At 35.6% G+C, this 19187-nt stretch overlaps 1 protein-coding gene across 1 annotated transcript; it reads right to left on the bottom strand.

Moving 5' to 3' along the window:
- Nucleotides 1–2989: 2989 nt before the first annotated feature.
- Nucleotides 2990–19085, bottom strand: LOC123697757 (wiskott-Aldrich syndrome protein family member 3). Its single transcript, XM_045644296.1, is given in 10 exon segments — nucleotides 2990–3185; nucleotides 3509–3721; nucleotides 4370–4491; nucleotides 5813–6008; nucleotides 6474–6605; nucleotides 6917–7097; nucleotides 8396–8664; nucleotides 8904–9055; nucleotides 9301–9462; nucleotides 18910–19085. Coding segments are annotated over 9 exon segments (1578 nt in total). The 5' UTR covers nucleotides 9423–9462; nucleotides 18910–19085; the 3' UTR covers nucleotides 2990–2994.
- Nucleotides 19086–19187: the final 102 nt, after the last annotated feature.

Below are 19187 nucleotides of genomic sequence, written 5' to 3'. Positions count from 1 at the left end.
TTCTATTTATTTTTCATCCTGCTACCTACTAGGATTCCTATCTGTTACACAATATACTTATATGGAAGCTAAGGGTATGTTTTGTGAATATTGGCACTAATTATGCAGGTCAACTGAAAAATTATTAGTATAAAAAAATTACTTGTATACATATATGCAACATACACTACAATGTTTTCTATAAAATCTGACTGTACATTTCTATGTCAGATAAATTAAATAATCAAATACAAATCTCAAATAAACACAGACTAGCAATGTCTTCATACAGCAATATTCATTAAACACTTTGTAAATCTCACCACATAAATTAAAATATATAAAAATCTGAAACATGATTTCACAACCGCTAATAAAATAAATTTTTAAAGACATATTTTCAACAAGCAAAGCACCATTCATTCAGATTGTGCTCAGGTGGGACAGGTATGAACAATGGCTAGTAAAAATAATGGAAGGAGTCACAAACAAGTAAATGTTCATGATCTTATAACATTTCAGTCAAATCTAACATTATTTAAAACATATGCAATACTTGTCAACACCAGTAACTATGTCCTTAAATATATCGGCGCAGTATTTGGTGAATACTCAGACAAGGGTTGCCAACTATACTGTTTTAAACTGTATTCTACTGTTTTTCACTAAATTATACTTTTTACTTTTTAACAAAAAAAAAAAGTATACAAAATAGTGTTTTCAGCATCAAAATGCAGACACTATTATGTGTTACATTTAGATTTTAGACGCTCACAAAATTTTTTTACTTAGAGGGCGCACACTACACTGCTCAGTGCACAAACATAATATCAAATAAAAAATAAATACTGTTTGTTTTGCTAAAATACTGTATAATAATCTTCATAGACCTGAATATACTTTATTTCTTGTATAAAAAGTTGGCAACCCTAACTCAGACCTAACACTTTCTTCAATTTATTCATGATTCATGAACAATAAAATGGTCTTGTTAGGAAAAAATTACTACTCATTGTAGTCTCCATTATCATTTTTCTCTTTTAAAATCAAATATGCAAATTTTATCTCACACAAATAGCCATAAATACTATAGTTATTTGCAATTACTACACCAATCTAGAAATTCACTTCCCCATTACATATTGCATTACCAACACATAATAAAATACCAATGTCGTCCGTTGACGACTATCACAATTACATACATGGATACTACACAAGTGTTTCATATTTATCTAGGACGTGGCTTTGATTATTATCATCTCCATGTGACTTCGAGCGAGGTCTCGCTGCTGCATCCGATCCTGCGCTTTTCGATCGAGTCTTTTTATCATGTCCGCATGTACAAGCTACTGACGATTGTCTCTTTAAAGTTTGAGACCGATTTCCGGCCCATTGCGGATCCAATGACTCACTTCTGGCGTACATTTGACGCTTGTTGCGTCCCATAGTCGCATGCGTGAAGGAAACTTGTCCACCATCAGACGATGGTCTCATAGATTCACTTCGCATACAAAGATTACCGCCAGCGCGGCGGAATGAATCCAAAACCCTCTCTTCAATCTCTTCTATGTCCTTCTTCTTTACCAACCAGATTTCTTCTGATCCCCTTGTGAAGTAGCTTGATCCTTTGCTTACAGAGTACTTTTCCTTATTTTTCACTTTACAAGTTTTAAATTGCGCGTTGGCATCTTCATTTGGTTTTGGATTTGATCGAGAGTTATCGGGCGCCACTACGTTTCGGAAAGCAGTTCCATGAGATGGGAATTGCTCTGGAATCTTCCCGATGATGCTAGGTGAGCGAATGGTTACATCTACAGGGGAGGGCATAGGTTTAAACTCAGGTTTGATGATCTTTTGTGGCTCAGGTTTTTTGATTTTCTCTTCAACTGAATTGCTGTTGTTACACTGCCATTTCGCCATGCTTATTGAACCTTTGGTTAGACTTTGTTGTCTTTCAAGTCCTTTTGAATTTCCTGGTTTTTCATTTGCATTCTTATCTGTATTACCCATTTCAAAGAAGATGTTATCTTTGAATGGAGTGGCGGGAGGTGGTAAATCCTCCTTGCTATCGGAGCCCAATCTATCAATACGCGCCCTACCTCGAACTGAACCAGGTCGAGACAATTTACCTGCATTGACACTAGCATCTTCAGCAGCTTTTTCGAATATTTTTATTTTATCACCAACACCATTTGATTCTTCATTTTTAGACGATTTGTCTCCATTGGTATCTTCTACTTTGTTAGTATTTGCTTCACAATTTATAATTTTGTCAGTGATATTATTTGGTAACGATAGTTTATCGGTTTTAGGTATATCCTTTGCAGTGACAGAATCTCTTTTGATTTTAGAAGGGACAATATTTTCTTCATTTTGTGAATCATTTTTATTTAACTTCAAGATACTGCTAGGTGGTGAACTAGTGTAACTACTAACTGGGGAAGGAGAATTCATTTCTTTTTTCAGAGGAGAAACTTTTCCCCAGGGCGGGGACGCGACATTACTTCTCAGAGGCGGTGATAAAACTTCTTTATTAATAGGCGAGTTATTTTTAGGAGGAGAACTATGTTTAGGAGGCGAACTAACTTTAGAAGGCGAATTGGATTGCGGAGGCGAATTATTTTTAGGTGGCGAATACTTTTTGGCAATTTCTTTAGCGGGCGGAAAACATTTAACTTTCGACGGCAATTCATTTTTAGGCATATCGACTATATTTTTCGGAGGGGAAGGCAGAGGTTCTTGCGGCGGAGAGACGTCGCAATCAATAGGCGGCGGCACCTTTTTGAGGCTGCTCTTCCTGATCGGCACGGCAACTTCGTTCCTGGGGGACGTCACTTTTTCGGGGGCGTCATTTTTGAACGAGTTAATTTTGGGTGGTTCACTTTTTTCACATTTCACTTCGATCTTTTGCGTTTCGAATTCACTAGTCACTTTGTCGTTATCAGTTTTGTTATCACTGTGTGTGTTGTCCGGGTAGGGGAGGGGGGCCGCGAGGCGCGGGGAGGCGCAACGTCACGCGCGGCAGTCGGTCCACTCGTCCGAGTCGTCGAGGTCGGAGTCGTCGTCCTCCGAGTCGCTCTGCTCGACGGCGACGCGCCGCGCGAGGATCGACGCTACATCGTGCAGCGCGGGCGCGCCGCGCAGCGTGTCGTACTTGCCCACGTTGTCTTCGCAACGCTTCTCCACTTTGCGCAGCTTTATACCTGCGATGACAGAAATATTTAGGCTCTTGGAACTTGACAGTAATTTTGAACTACTAAGCAAAATATGTTAAATATTATGTTACAAATCAAATAATTCAGCATATAATTTGTCAGCAAGTGCTTTGAGACCTACAATGATGATAATATTCACATTAGATAAATTTAAATATACTAAGTACTAGAAGGTGTGCATGAATGAAGAAGAATTGATCAATGCTTTAACATAAATATCACAAAGCTAAATCGCCACGATGATTCGAATTTGTTTACATTAAACAATCATATTGTACATATACATATTTTAAACAGAAAATCCTAATTACCTTCCCGTATAGCCTTCAGCAGATCGGACCTCGGATCCGGGGCCGGGTGGTGGTCGACCACCGTCGGCTTGAGTGCTGAGGCCCCTCGCAGCAGAGACGCGGGGGAAGGCGGACGCGGTCGGTCCTCGGGTGGCGGGGGTGCGGGCGGTGCGGGGGGGAGTAGGGGCGCGGGGGGCGGGGTCGGCGCGCGGCTCTCCTCGTTTGACATCATACCTGGTACGTAATAATGAGTAAACATGTATTTGTATGTATGTACCTGACTTACAAATATTGTAAGTTCTAACTGGTTATACAATATACATATAATACATAGTGAAGATTATAACAAAATAATTTGAATTTATGATTATCAATTTTACAATTTGAATAGCATTTTTAAAATATGTTAATAAAATGCAAAAAATATAAAAGTAAAGTTATTAATAAATCAATAAGTATATTAATAATAATATTTTATATGCTACTCACGAGTCAAATGAACAAATATATAATTACCCAACAATATAGTCTACTGTATGAGTAGAAAAATAAGAGATACATAATATGTATAAACATTCAAGTCTTATCTTAGCGATAAGACTGCCTGTTTAAAACAAATTGTGTATTCTGAGAGCTAGCGCACAACGCGAACAAGAGCAACTTTTATATCTGCAACTATTTTGTCTCTCCCATCAACTCTAAGGGCTAGTAAGAAAGTGAGCGCACGTAGCGACGCAACTCCCCATAGAATTGAGGGGAGAGACAAAATAGTTGCGGAGACAAAAGTTGCTCTTGCGCGCTAGCTCTTTATTGTACTTGTGTATATCATGTACAATAACGAATTTTTGACTTGATTTGATGTCTTATTATTATAGTACGTACCTATAACAGCGTGCATGTGATCCAGGTGCGCATCTAGCGCGGTGCGGTGCGGCGGCGACGTGCCGTTCACGGGCGGCGGCGACGCGCTGTCCGGCGGCGGCGGCGGCGGTGGCAGGCTCGATCTGCGACACACATTATTTATTTAGAATATAAGTTTTTAATTTTAATAATAATGGTCGATTTCACCACTTGCATACATTTTTTGAAAATTTTTCTTACTTTTTGACAAATATTTTCAAAAGAAACAGAGAGAAAAAGAAAGAAAGAGAACATATTACGCTAAAGTGAGTCTATATGAGAATCTATACTAATATTATAAAGGTGAAGAGTTTGTTTGTTTGTTTTTTTGAACGCGATAAACTCAGGAAATACTGGTCCGATTTGAAAAATTATTTATAGTTCAGGATACATCGCCCATTTTTGCAAGTGACTACTATCAAGCTAATTTTCCGTTTGTAGCTTTATTTTGATGAGACGCCCAATAATTTCGTGTACGAAAGTCTCGATTGTGGTAGCTAACACAGATAACAAGGATAAAAATTTTTGATTTGATGGTTCTCAAATATTTATTACTAACTGAGTGAATTTTTTTTTGTTCAATCTCAAGATAATTACCTAAATTATTCGAAAAAATATTTGTCCTACAAAATCTATGGTTTGTTCAAAGAGTCCCCCTTTCCAAAGTGTATCGATAACGAGGTCATCATAAATGATTACTAACAAGCTGATTTTTATGATTTCACTTAGTTAATGTTTATATAATTCAACAGACATATTGTCCTACAAATTGCGTAATAAATATTTGAGAACCATCAAATCAAAAAAAATTATCCTTGTTTTCTCTGTTAGCTACCACAATCGAGAGTTTCGTACACGAAATTATTCGGTGTCTCATCAAAATAAAGCTACAAACGGAAAATCAGCTTGATAGTAGTCACTTGCAAAAATGGGCGATGTATCCTGAACTATTAGGTGTTAGATAGCCCATTTATCTAGGAAGGCTATAGGCTATATATCATCACGCTAAGACAAACAGCAGCGGAGCAATGCGTGTAAAACCCCGTGGATTTACACGCATTGCTAGTTGTATAATGTGGATTTTTTTTTGTAAAATTTTGATTTATAAGTGAAAAATTGCGTTTATTCATCCACGTCGCATCGGTGTTTTATATATTTTTTTTGCCTGGATATAATTATAGGCTACTTATTACTGCTCTCCTTCCCGTGAATGTTTATTTTGACAAGGCGGGCGAAGACGGAAGGCGAAGAGAAACTTTTATCATAGACTAGCTTACCGCCCGCGGCTTCGCCCGCTTTCTCTAAAACGATTTGAGATTTAAACTATCCTATCTCTCAAGTTGGATCGAACTGCACATGGTGTGCGAATTTTATTATAATCGGTTAAGTGGTTTAGGAGTCCATTGAGGACAAACATTGTGACACGAGATTTATATATTATATTAAGATGAGTGTTACCTAGTAGGCGTGTGGTGCGGCTCGTCGTGCGCGGGCGCGGGCGGCGCGGGGGGCGCGGGCGGGGCGGGCGGCGGCACCGACGGCCGCGCGCGCCGCGGCGTGCCTGCCAGACTGCCGCCGTATATCGGCTCCACCCCCCCGTACGGGCTCTCGTCGTTCACCACTGACAAGTGCCAATTATATAGTGTTATAGACACGTCACGACACAAAACAAGTTTTAAAAAACGACGTGTGGCACTCGCGGTCTGCCGCGGTAAAGCTATTGCATGCTATGCCTTCAAGCCACACCTCCGCCCGTCGGAGTGGGGAGCGTGAAGTTTTTTCGTTACGGAATTTCTCGATTCGGTCCCTGCGCTCAAGGCCCGCGATAGAAGCTACTATGCAATAGCTTAAAAATACTTTAGATATGTAAAGTGTAAGCACAGTTAGGAAAGACAAAACTATAATGATAAGGAGAGGTTTAATACTTGTAAAGTTTTTTAAAAATTCACTATCGACCTGTTATGTATGCTATGTATTATGCTATGCATTTTTATCGTAATATGAACAATTTTTTTATTTAGGTTTATACTAGAAGCAAATACCACTATCACAAGCAAAGTTATACATAAATAAGAAAATTACATACCATGTCCATTTCCAGTGAGTCTTGATGGCCTATTCTGTTGGTTCTCAATTTCAATAGAATTAGGTCTTGCAGGTTGCGATGACGGCGGCCTATTTTGTGGCGTACGATAACCGCCATCCGTAACTGTAGTCGCTAAAATAGAAATACCTTATTTAGAAATGTAATAAAAATATGTTTATTAGTGTTTATGTTTATTTCGTGTCTTAATAATAATTTACGTACAAAATTGTACTATTCTGTACATAAATTATTAAGACATGAAATAAACATAAGTAATCACATAATATCGCTAAAATAGATCAATTTTTATATATTGTCATTTTAAAATTACACTTACAATTTCTTACATGCAAAGAAATACAATTTCAACACATTTCTTCTACTCCTAAAATCCTAGAATTGTTCAAGAAAATATTTTATTATATTATTATTAAAAATCTCACCTTGGTACAGCGCGTCGGGGCGGTACTGCGGCTCGATGTTGTAGCGGCGCAGCTGCGTGGGCGCCATGATGTGCTCGCCGCGGTTCACCACCTCCGCCTTCTGGCGGTCGCGCGTGGAGTGCGGCACGCGCACGCGCCTCGCGCCGCGCCCCTCCGCGTTGCCGCTGCGTGGCTGGCGCACCTGGAAATTCAACTCTATTAGTACGGTATTAAGGTTGGGATTCGGATACATGTATAAAATAAATAAATTAAAATAAAATTATAGATAAAAACTATAAATCGACATTGGGGCCTTCAAGAAAAGAGCTTATTTGTCCATTAAAGACCGGCAAAACACCTGTAACACTCCTTGTGTTACAAGTGTTTATGGGCGGTGGTGACCACTTAACATCAGGTGGCCCACCTGCTCCTTTGCTTGCTCTGACATAAAAAAAAATGTTGCAATAAAACTGCAGATTAATATGAAGCCTCGTTCCTCCGCGTTGCCGCTGCGTGGCTGGCGCACCTGGAAATTGAACTCTATTAGTATGGCATTAAGGTTGGGATTCGGATGCATGTTGTAATAAAACTGCAGATTTTTATGAAGCCTCGTTCCTTCGCGTTTCCGCTGCGTGGCTGGCGCACCTGGATAATGTACTCTATTAGTATAGGAATAAGGTTGAATTTTGCATACATGTTGCAATAAAACACGTCCACCTAGATATTGTGCTCTATTACTATCGTGATAGGGTGCGAATTCAAATGTGAAGCTGATTATTACGAAGCCTCGCTCCTCTGCGTTTTAGCTGCACCTGGATTATGTGCTTTATTGCTATGGGTATAGAATATAGGGTTGCAATAAAACACGATCATCTGGGTTGCTATTTCGTGGCTGACGCACCTGGATAATGCGCTTTATTACTATGAATTAGGGTTGAAATTTGCATGTATTGAGGTTATACGACTCAATATGAATACGAAGTCTGGCTTTATTAGCATGGGCTAAGTAATATCATTGATTACTTAGCCAATGCTACTTTAATTTATACAGCTTCTTTATGACATTGAGGCGAGATACGGAAGTCATCCAATAAATATTATGTGGTTAGATTTCACATATTCATATGAGCAAATTACGTATAAATAAATCGTTTGCCTGATGAGATAATAAAATTTTTTTCAAGTGCTTTTATCATACTGGATTGATGAAATTAAATTATTTCACAGTATTATTTACACTATATCAACATCAAAAATAATCTTTCTAATGCTTTTTATACAAACATTACTAAATGCTGTACTGGCTGATCCAATATTATCAAAATTTTTTATATGATAAACTCAAACTCAAAAATTTATTTATTCAATTAGACTTCTTCTAGAAGCACTTTTGATACGTCATAACATATTTTTAACATTTACCACCGATATCTATGTGATCCCTTATATCGGGTACATTTAAAACGTATCAACTCAATATCAAGCAACAAAACTACACACCTTCTTCCCCCTATCATGCTGAATCCTCTCCGTATCTTGCAACATCTCCCTTCGCCACAGTTCGAAGAAGTAATCTGGGTCTGTATAGAACTTTCTCGCATCGCGGCCGTCATCTCTAAACTCGTTGAGCCTTTCTAACGGCGGCGGCCGGTCGCAGCGGGCGTACGTCGCCAACATGGCCGACGGCATTGTGGTACGCGAGAATAATTGCTGCTGGAACGTTCTCGACGAACGGAACGCCTTCCGCATTTGTATGTCTTGGAGGGACACTGGAAATAAGTAGAAAGAAACAATTTAGATTGTATTTGTGAAAAGTTCTGAAATCAAGTTATGAATGAAACATTTATAAATGTTTATAATTTAAAACATAGACATGACATACTACAAAATGTCCTTAGTGCGAAGCTGTTAAAGTTCGGTTTTGTGTCTTAGGAACACTCCCCGCTATTTATCTCATGAAGTACCATACTGAAATACTGATATCATAAATGTTTACATTTTATCGTACCCTCCTCAACTCCAGAATCCAACTGCGTCACCTTGATGGCGAGTCTGTCTATCCGCGCTTGCAGCACGTTGGTGCGCTCCGCCAGGCCGGTCGCCTCGCGCGTGAGCTCGCCGAACATGTCTTCCGCATGTTTGGAGAGGGATGATAATTGCCTGTAACGTGGAAGATTGTATTTGAACAAATTTATATATTCGTCTTTATATTTCTTAAATTCCGGAATATTACAGAAATTTAAATGTAAGCATTTAAAATGTAGGGTAATATCAGGATTTAGATGCTTTGAAGTATGTACTATAAACGCGAAGCGATAGTAAACAAAAACGGGCAGTGAATACTTCATCTTCTCCACCTGCCCACTGCAAAAGCCACGGCATACTTCCATCAAGACTCAACTCACCTGACAGTATTAGCGAGGGTGCCGTTAGTGACCGCCTCCAACTCGGACGGCACCGCCAGGCGCTCGGGCACAGTACCGCGCGACACGTGCACCGGCTCCACGCAGCGCTTCGGCAGCGGCATCGCGACCGCGCTACCCGCTACCGATTAGCGATGGACATTACTGGAATAAAAAGAGCCACATTATACACAAATAGGTTACTTTTATTTCGTTGGCGAAAATACAACTATTTGGTGTAGAAAACACACAAACTTTTTATACCGAAAATATATTAATATATGATTTCGACCACGTCACACCGAGCTGTGTTATAGGCAGACAGCCTATTTATTGTTTTTAGATGATAAGAATTATAATTAAAGAAAAATAAAAAACGCGGAAACATCCTAGCCTTTAGCGTTATATCCTGGATTGTTATTATACTAGCATAGCGCGAGCGTTATAAAAATAACATACATTGAAAATCATAGGCATAAAACCATTGAGAATTATGATGAGCGGAATTAGCACACTCACTTGACAAGTCGAAAGCAATTTTAATCTCTCACATCTCGTATTTGCATTTCATCCCTTGTAGGCTGTAACTATGAAAAGGTCACAGGGGATGAAACATTGCAGCGAGCTAACATAAAATGCATTCTTATAATTTTATTTTAAACAGATTTCACACTCTGAGTCAATAATAAATTATTTAAACTGATAAGTAGAGTTTGGAAATAGTTATTATAAAAGCGAAGATATTACTGGTACATGTTATATATTATGTAAGGGATTATAAAAGAGACGAATTTTTTGTACCTTTACTATTATAATTAAGAACATGATTTTTTTTGACATGGTTCATAAAGTTGAAATAATATACAGGGTGTCCCAAAAAGTAGTGATGAACGGAAGCTGGGAGGTAGAGGACCTAAAGGGCTATCCGAATCATCCCCATGTATGTTATGCGATTTTTCGTATTTTCGGAGTTATGACGTTTTTTTCAATTTTTCACCTATCGCCGAGTACGATGATATTTTCACTCATGGTGACGTCAATTATTGCGCTAGATGCTTGATTTTTTTTTGTGTGCTAAGCTGAAAGATAGGCCAATTCAGTATGGTAACATTTACTATCGTCAGACCTTTGAATGGAATAAAAAAAAGAATTAAATGCCAAGAAAGATAAAATTACCCAGTATGTTCACCACTTCAAGGGCCCGTAAAAAAATAAAATCACATAAAAAAAGTTTTCCGTTTTGCTTTTAAAAACTTGCTCAATCTATCAGGTAACTACCCTGAAAATTTCAATTTAATATTCAGAAGGCTTCAATCGAAAAATTGAAATCTAAATGTGGTAAGTGCAAAAATTGAATTAACATGATGATTAATAAAAACAAATTAAAACCAATAACAAGGTGTTTAATTACCAGAATTTTTTAAATTGACCCCGCTGTTGCTTAATGTAAGTCCGACATCACCGTAAAAAGTTGTCTTTTAAATGTCTGAATGCCCTTTTATCATTTTTAATAGTTTCTTTTGCTACTATGAATTTTCGGGTTATTTCGTCCAAATTGTGGCAGTCTCTCGTCTTTGCAGTATCCCCGCGAAAAAAAAATGAGGTTTATGTCCGAGAACCGTGGAGGCCAGGCTAAGGGGCAAAGATACCCTGAATGATGGATTGGTCGTTGCAGCCTGCGCATGCGCCGGTGACGCCTACCTAAAAGCCTGGCCTCCACGGTCCCTCGACCTAAATCCCATTGATTTATTTCAATGGGGATACTAAAAAGACCTCGGCTACTTGAGAGAATGCCACAATTTGGACGAAATAACCCGGAAATTCATAGTAGCAGAAGAAACCATTAAAAATGATAAAAGGGCATTCAGACATTTAAAAGACAACTTTTTACGGTGATGTCGCACTTACATTGAGCAACAGCGGGGTCATTTTAAAAATTTCTGCTAATTAAACACCTATTTATTGGTTTTAATTTGGTTATAATGATCATCATGTTGATAAAATTTTTTCACTTACCACATTTAGATTTCAATTTTTCGATAGAAGCCTTTTGAATAATTAAATGAAATTTTTAGGGTAGCTACCTGATAAACAGAGCAAGTTTTTAAAAGCCAAATGGAAAATTTTTTTTATGTGATTTTATTTTTTATGGGCCCTTGAAGTTGTGAACATACTGGGTAATTTTATCTTTCTTGGCATTTAATTCTTTTTTTTATTCCATTCGAAGATCTAACGATAGAAAATGTTACCATACTGAATTGGCTTATCTTTCAGCTTAGCACACAAAAAAAATTAAGCATCTAGCGCAATAATTGACGTCACCATGAGTGAAAATATCATCGTACTCGGCGATAGGTGGAAAATTGAAAAAAACGTCATAACTCCGAAAATACGAAAAATCGCATAACATACATGGGGGTGATTCGGATAGCCCTCTAGGTCCTCTACCTCCCAGCTTCCGTTCATCACTACTTTTTGGGACACCCTGTATGTATTACGTATAATTACGATGTTATTGAATTAGAGATAATGGACTCTTAATGATATCAATATCATACTCTACTGCAGTAGTAGATCAGTTGATAAAGTTTTATCTTTACATTCATTTGATTACTTTGATGGAGTTTTGTCGAATAATACGTTTAGAAAGCAGTTTCTTATTTCGTTTTATATTAGTTATACAACTCGAATATGAACATATTTATTGATTAGCCAACTTTTTATTTATAAATACATGTAAGTTTGAATTAGAGTTTTCGATGAGATTGCTGGATTAATACCACCCAATACTTTTTCGCTGTAAATTAAATTATAACTTTAAATAATAATTGATTAAACTGTGACGCAAGTACATATTTTCCTAATTATAAATTGCGCTAAATTTCATGAATCATTCACTACTTGATAATAATATTATAACTGCACGATATTAGTAACCTTATCCATTATTAACAGTTGTTTATATTATTGTAAAATGTAAATCATACAGGGCACTAACTTCAAAATGAGGAAGGCATTGAAACGGAATACGTAATGAGATTTATACAGGAACCATCGTGGTTGGCGGGGTCTAATTAGCATAAGCAGCGACTACACGATCCGTTAATTGCTACCGTGCAATTACAATAAATTGGCGAGTTAACGCGAATATCACGGAACACTTGTGACTTGTGGCTTTTCGAAAACAGGCGACGTTCACAATAGCTTCCTGACCCAATTATAAAATACAGAACGCGCAGTATCCGTCGGGGTGAAATATTTTATAGACGTTCAATACTACCGCGACAAAGGTCATTTGCCCGTGGCCGTGTGGATATCCTTTTTATTGCGAAAAGGGTATAATTTGACGATTGTTCAAGCGGGTGTTTTATCAATTTATTCGGTTTGAATTATTATTAAAATCCCACAATATTTCAATGCTATTTTCCTGTATTAGAATACTCAAACAGTTACAGCACTGTTGAGATACCACTTCACTACATAGTATAAAATAAAAATAACTGCGTTAAAAACAACCGACTTCAAAAACGGAAAAGTAAGAAATAAAAAAGATTTGATATTATTAATTACTACATATTATTTTTATGTGCTATTTACTAAAAAGGTTTGATGTCGGTGCATGGGCTTAATACTAAGTGCTTAGTGTTTGGCACCGACTTCAAACCTATTTAATAAATAGCACATAAAAATAATATGTAGTAATTAATAATATCAAATCTTTTTTATTTCTTACTTTTCCGTTTTTGAAGTCGGTTGTTTTTAACGCAGTTATTTTTATTTAATACTTTTTAGTGTATTTTTCAACACGAATCAAACGAGCCCAAACTCGATAAAGTTGAGTCAATATATTACTGAGTTCCTATGGCCACCTTCCGATTCCATCATCAGATCAGCTCCATGTCATGATAATGTTTCATCGCTATCCAATTTACATTCGTATACAAAATTTCAGCTCAATCGGTTACCGGGAAGTGAATCAAAGTTACTTGCTACATTGAAATTAAGTCATCGAGTACAGACAAAAATGCTCATAAAATAAAAACTACTAGGCCTAGCCGAATAAAATTTTTATGGGACCAATTCGACACCATCCCGCATCGAACAAAAAAAGAATCACGTAAATCGGTTCAGAAACCTCGGAGTAATCGGTGTACATACATAAAAAAAAAAAAAAAAAAAAAATATACCGGCCGAATTGATAACCTCCTCCTTTTTTTTGAAGTCGGTTAACAAAGTCGCTTTTTCTGTCCCTATGTCCCTTTGTATGCTTAAATCTTTAAAACTACGCAACGGATTTTGATGCGTTTTTTTTTAATAGATAGAGTGATTCAAGAGGAAGGTTTGAGTATATAATTTATTAGGTTTTAAACAAAGCGGGCGAAGCCGCGGGCGTTAAACTAGTAAGCAATATAATATATTTGGAGAAGAAGGAATACAGTCGAGTTACGTACGTTACACTTACACAGTTGCTAAAAAATAAAACTAACTAACTAAACCGGTATCTAAACTGCTAACTAATAAATCTCTAAACCGAGAGCTAGTGACGCAATGCAGCGAATTATGCAACGTGGGAGACACTATGGTATCTGCGAAAGTAATTGAGGACATAAATCAGGAAGCTTGTCATGTCAGAGAAACTTTTTAAAATATGACTTGATATAAATTATATTAATTAATATAAAGAAGTTTGTTAACTAACACCTTTTATATTTTAACTATTTGCAAACAAGAGGGTCGAATATTTGCTAAAAGGTACAACTACATATTATATGTATTGCACTATGATTACATTTTCAATTTCTTCTAAACGTATCACCATCACCAGACTTGCGATGAATTTGCCCAGATAGTGTAACAAATTTCAGATTCCGTGAATAACTAAGAAGGCAGGGCTGTCGCTAGCAATTTTTCAGTGCCACTTTATATAGCCAGAGCCCAGAGGTATGCATTAAGTAAACAAATCAAATATATTTTACACTGTAAGTCTCAAATAAACACTCGGTTTAATAGCCTTGAAAAAATATGTATTTGCTTTTGCCTGCAGGTTCCTTCGCGAGTGAAAATACGCGACACAGCCAGTATTAAGTGTGCTGTAGCCTATAAACAAAGATCGAATTATTTCAATTCTCATAAAGATAAAAATAAGTACTTCACATTGCAATAACTTGTTGTGCAGTTATCATAAAATTTGCATAATATACACCCGAATCGAAGCACGTTTACCTATGTAAGCTATTTGCTTACACGTAAAAGCCGTCGCGTCTTTAATTCTGGAATTTTAAGAAAACCAGAGACGAATAATTTATGTGGGAAATTCCTATTTATAGGCAAACAAGTTTCGACATACCACTCAACCCGATGCGTCCTTTTAGAGCTACAGAATGCGAGGTGCAGCGCCTACACTATTCATTATAATTAAAATTACTCTTAATAAATAAAAATATGAGTTATGAACGTAAATTAATACCTATTTATATGCAACTCACAAACGCTTCCATCCTGCTTTTGATAAGATAATCTCGTAATTCAACACGTTGGCGATCGTGTTAACTAATAATGCGGTCAATGACACATAAAATACACATATAATGCAAAAAATAAATATTTTTGATGTAATGTTTGTATGGTAGAAGACTTATATTTACTGGAGAGTTAGGATTCTTCAAAAGTTTCATGCTTAACAACATTTTTTAATGTAATATGTACCATAACAGTTTAGCACAATACATAGATTCCAAACAATTTATAAAGATACTAATACAATATAGGTCTAAAAGCCAGATAACCAAAGAATTGAATGTAACAGTAATGTCAAATGTCAAGGTTTGTATTATACAATTGTAGACATATTGTTATTCTATTTTCGTCCGTGTACTAAAAATAATATCTAATGCGATATTTATCGTAACAGTTTGACGCATTTATCCTGCATTCACCAATATGTAATCAAATTTTATATAAATAATAATTACAATATTTTTAATATGTACCCAACCCTGACATTATATGCAGTGATGTCATCGACTTTTCTATATAAGATGACGATACAAACGCCAAGTAAACAATGTTTTAATTTGAGATTTATGGTATGCTGTATGGTCTTGTTATATAAAATGCTTCCTACGAACATAATACATATTTAGAACACCATTCCACCATAACGTTTTTTTCCTTCTATAAACGTAGAGGAAACTTATGAACGGGGCTAAGTGCTGGCTATAACACAGTAACACGACCTTTGACCTCTTTGTCTTTATAGACACAGTAAATATAATTTTATTACGGTTGCTGCCAGTCTATGAACCATTTAACACATGTATCAAAGAACTTACATCAGGTGATATTACAAAATTAATTTTAAGCGGAAGTAAACTTACAAATCAATGAATAATGCAAATATTTTCATTAATATTAATATTGCCGTAAATCCCTAACAGCTTTCGTCTTTTACGGTGTTACGAGACCAAAAGAAAGTAGAAATTACATAATTATTGATACAAAACGTAAACGGAAGTAATAAAGAATTAGATGTCAATTCAATACTACCAAAATCTATTGTTATTTTTTTTTGTCCTCGTCTTTGTTTATTTAGGTTTTTGAACGCATTTTGTTTAATCTGTGAAAATATCTACGTTTCTTCTTTATCCCTGCTAAAATTCATGAAAATCAGCTTCAGACCTTTAGAGGAGACCACTTCTAAATGTTAAGAGACAATTAGATTCATATAAAAATACTCACATTAAATACTAATTGTCTTGTATTTAATTGCCCTGTTTTATATTTCGGCTTATCAGTAGCATTGAGTCATTTCGCGTCAGTCCCAGTCACGTAGTCTTTATACCTACTTGACTACAACTTACAAGCAAATAATAGATGTTAGAAGGGCCCAGAGTGGTTTGCTCGCACAACTTAATGCTTAGGGTGAATACAGATTTTACCCCTTCTGAATGCTAAGTGTTCAAAGATAGGAATCGCCTGTTTGTCAAAACATTGAAACATGCATTAAGGCTTACCGAAAATCGTTGTTCATTCTGCATAGTATAATATATAACTTGACACATAATATAATATGTTCTATAATCTATACCTATTAATTTATTTCAAGAAACGGTAAGTAGGTTAATTCCAAATTATTTCTTCTCAATAATAAGTTAGTTAATTCAGCTCATATGATCGCAATAAAACGCGCATAGGCAACCGTAATTCCTGTCCATTGAGTGAAATTGATGTTCTTTAAAATGTATGACCATGAAATAAATTTCAGTAGGATCTCGCCCATCGCTGAATGGAGAAGCCCCGGCTACACATAACTTGAGGAATTTACGTAAATGCGGAAATGAGCAATTTTTTCTGATACTTTCTAACTTCGTAATTATTTTTTATAATATTAGTTACGTTAATCATCGATAATACTAAAATGAAGTGTTAAACCATTGTTCATCTCCTTACTCAAATACCTTATTCGGATAGATTATAATGTAAGCTAGGTTTAAGCCGATAAAAAATCTTCGGTATTCCAAGGCAGTATGTAACACGCTTCTACAATTTATTGCACACATACGACGCTTATAATCGCATTTTGTTCACGGTAGTTGTTAATATCATTTTTATACGACATGTTTTCTCTGCGTGCGTGCACGATACGCCGAAACGTCATCATGTGGGGCAATATAGCTCTTCCGATTGCATATTTAGGGGTGCATTATTGCGCTAATTGGTAAGCTACATTGAAAGATTTGTTTCAATATATTGGAAGAATACTCAAAATGTAATTTTCATAATAATTATTGTAGTATGTAGTGACTAATAAGTGTGAATAGTACCAGATATGTATGTGTGTATAATATATAATCACACTATGTTATAGGACAATCTACAGTCTGTATTTAAGCAATCAAGTGTTTAATTAACGACTATCCACACATAATAAACCTGACCTGGCAAATGTTCTTCTACCAAGACCCTCTTAACGCATATACAAAAATACTATATTTTTTCATACCTACTGAATATGCCTACATAAAAAATTGTAACAATCACATCACTCTGCTTTGGAAGAGGTTAACTACAAACACAGTGATATGAGAATTTTATAACTTATAGCATGGCACTTAGGGCATTAAGGATTAGCAACTTTTTTGGGTTTTAGGGAAATCACATATACTTAGAAAGCAGTACATGCTTTCTAAGGAACTCAAGCTTACCTACTAATTAGATTCAATGGGGATTATCTCAATGTGTGTTAAAATTTAGTAATCAATTTTAATGAGTTTCATAACAAAACATCTGAACATAGAAACTTTTACATGAATAATATTATAGTCAATCTAGGTATTTGTGAACCCCTGTACAGGGACACAAGCAACAAGAATTGCTTTTTATATGAATGAATGCTCTTACTCGAGCTCTAGCTCTATGTTCATTTGATGTTAATGTGCCGTTAGAGAAATCATGTAGGTATCCATACTTCAAAATCAACAGATCCATTGACCCAACAATAAACATACCTACTACCATATATGTAAAACCTACAAACATATCTTTGCTAAGTTGTTTCATTGTTATTTACCAATTAAAAATACATTTTATAGTTGTTAGTCACATTATTCATAATAATATAGTATAAACACATGAAAGCATACATGCTAAAGTAATACCACAATTGTTAAAAAAAGAGTACAATAAATTAATAATCCATGAAATTATTTTATCTACAATTTTTGGTACCTACAGAATAGTTCTGCGAATAAGCTGGTCAATGGTTTTATAGTTTCTACATATAAGTTTTGAACATTAACAAACTTCTAACAATTTATACTTCTATTATCCGGAAATAATATTATGTACTTACACTAGTTTAAAGGAGGAAAACATTGTTATTATTAAAAAGTTACGTTGTTACCACGAAACATAGGCTTATTATTGCGGAGAGCAGGTCTAGTAAATATTATTATGAATATGAGTGATTAAAATATTTTACGGTCTGTTTGTTCCATTTTCACTTAAATCAGGTGAATAATTCTTATTTTGCAGTACAGTAATAGAGACAACAAGTGATTAACACTCATATACATGAATTCAATAATATGATAAATTTAAGTATTTGCATGCAGAATATTGTTACATAGATCGCAGATATTTTAACTTGCAGCAACAACTAAGATATTATTAAAATTATAAATACAGCTCCTGAAAATTTTAAAACGACTGATAACTTATATGATGGGAAATTTAAATTATTAGTTTTTATTTACATACATAATATGGGTAGGTATGTAAGTAAAGTTTAGCAATATTGTAGGTACTGATAAAAATGAAAGTTTTGTTAGTTATTTTTTCTTAAAGTCAGATTTTAAAATGCATTCACAGCAAATAAGGAACATAATCATTAAAGCTTATACGGAGCGGGTGACGATATTATGATTGTTGCTACCAATTACTACGCCCATTTCTTAACTTATTAGACATAAGTGATATAAAACTCGTGTTCTGTGAAAAACACTTATGAAAACTTGGTATCATACATTTTCTATATGTCGCTATTAAATTTTCAATAAAATATATAAAGTAAGCGGCCTAGTAAAGTGAAATATTGGTACAAGGCGTACTTACCCGTTCCACTCAAGGAAGTCAACAATTACTCGGTATTAACACATAACTTTAACTTATTTGAATTTCACCAATAGATAACTATATTTATAATATGTTGTCTCTTTAATGAGCAAAACCAGTAACATTCGATAATAGCAAAGACCACCGCTATATAAAACCGTGCCACAAAATGAAAATGGCAGCGCTGATGTTCTAAAACTTAAAAATTGTACATTTTGAAATATGACAACACTGTATAGTAGTGGTGGTCGAGAATCGAGTCTCAAAATTTATGAAAT

This window comes from Colias croceus, chromosome 15 (assembly GCF_905220415.1).
Source record: "Colias croceus chromosome 15, ilColCroc2.1".
Lineage (NCBI taxonomy): Eukaryota > Metazoa > Arthropoda > Insecta > Lepidoptera > Pieridae > Colias > Colias croceus.
The sequence above is the reverse complement of the archived record's forward strand: the minus strand, read 5'-3'. Positions and strand labels throughout refer to the sequence as shown.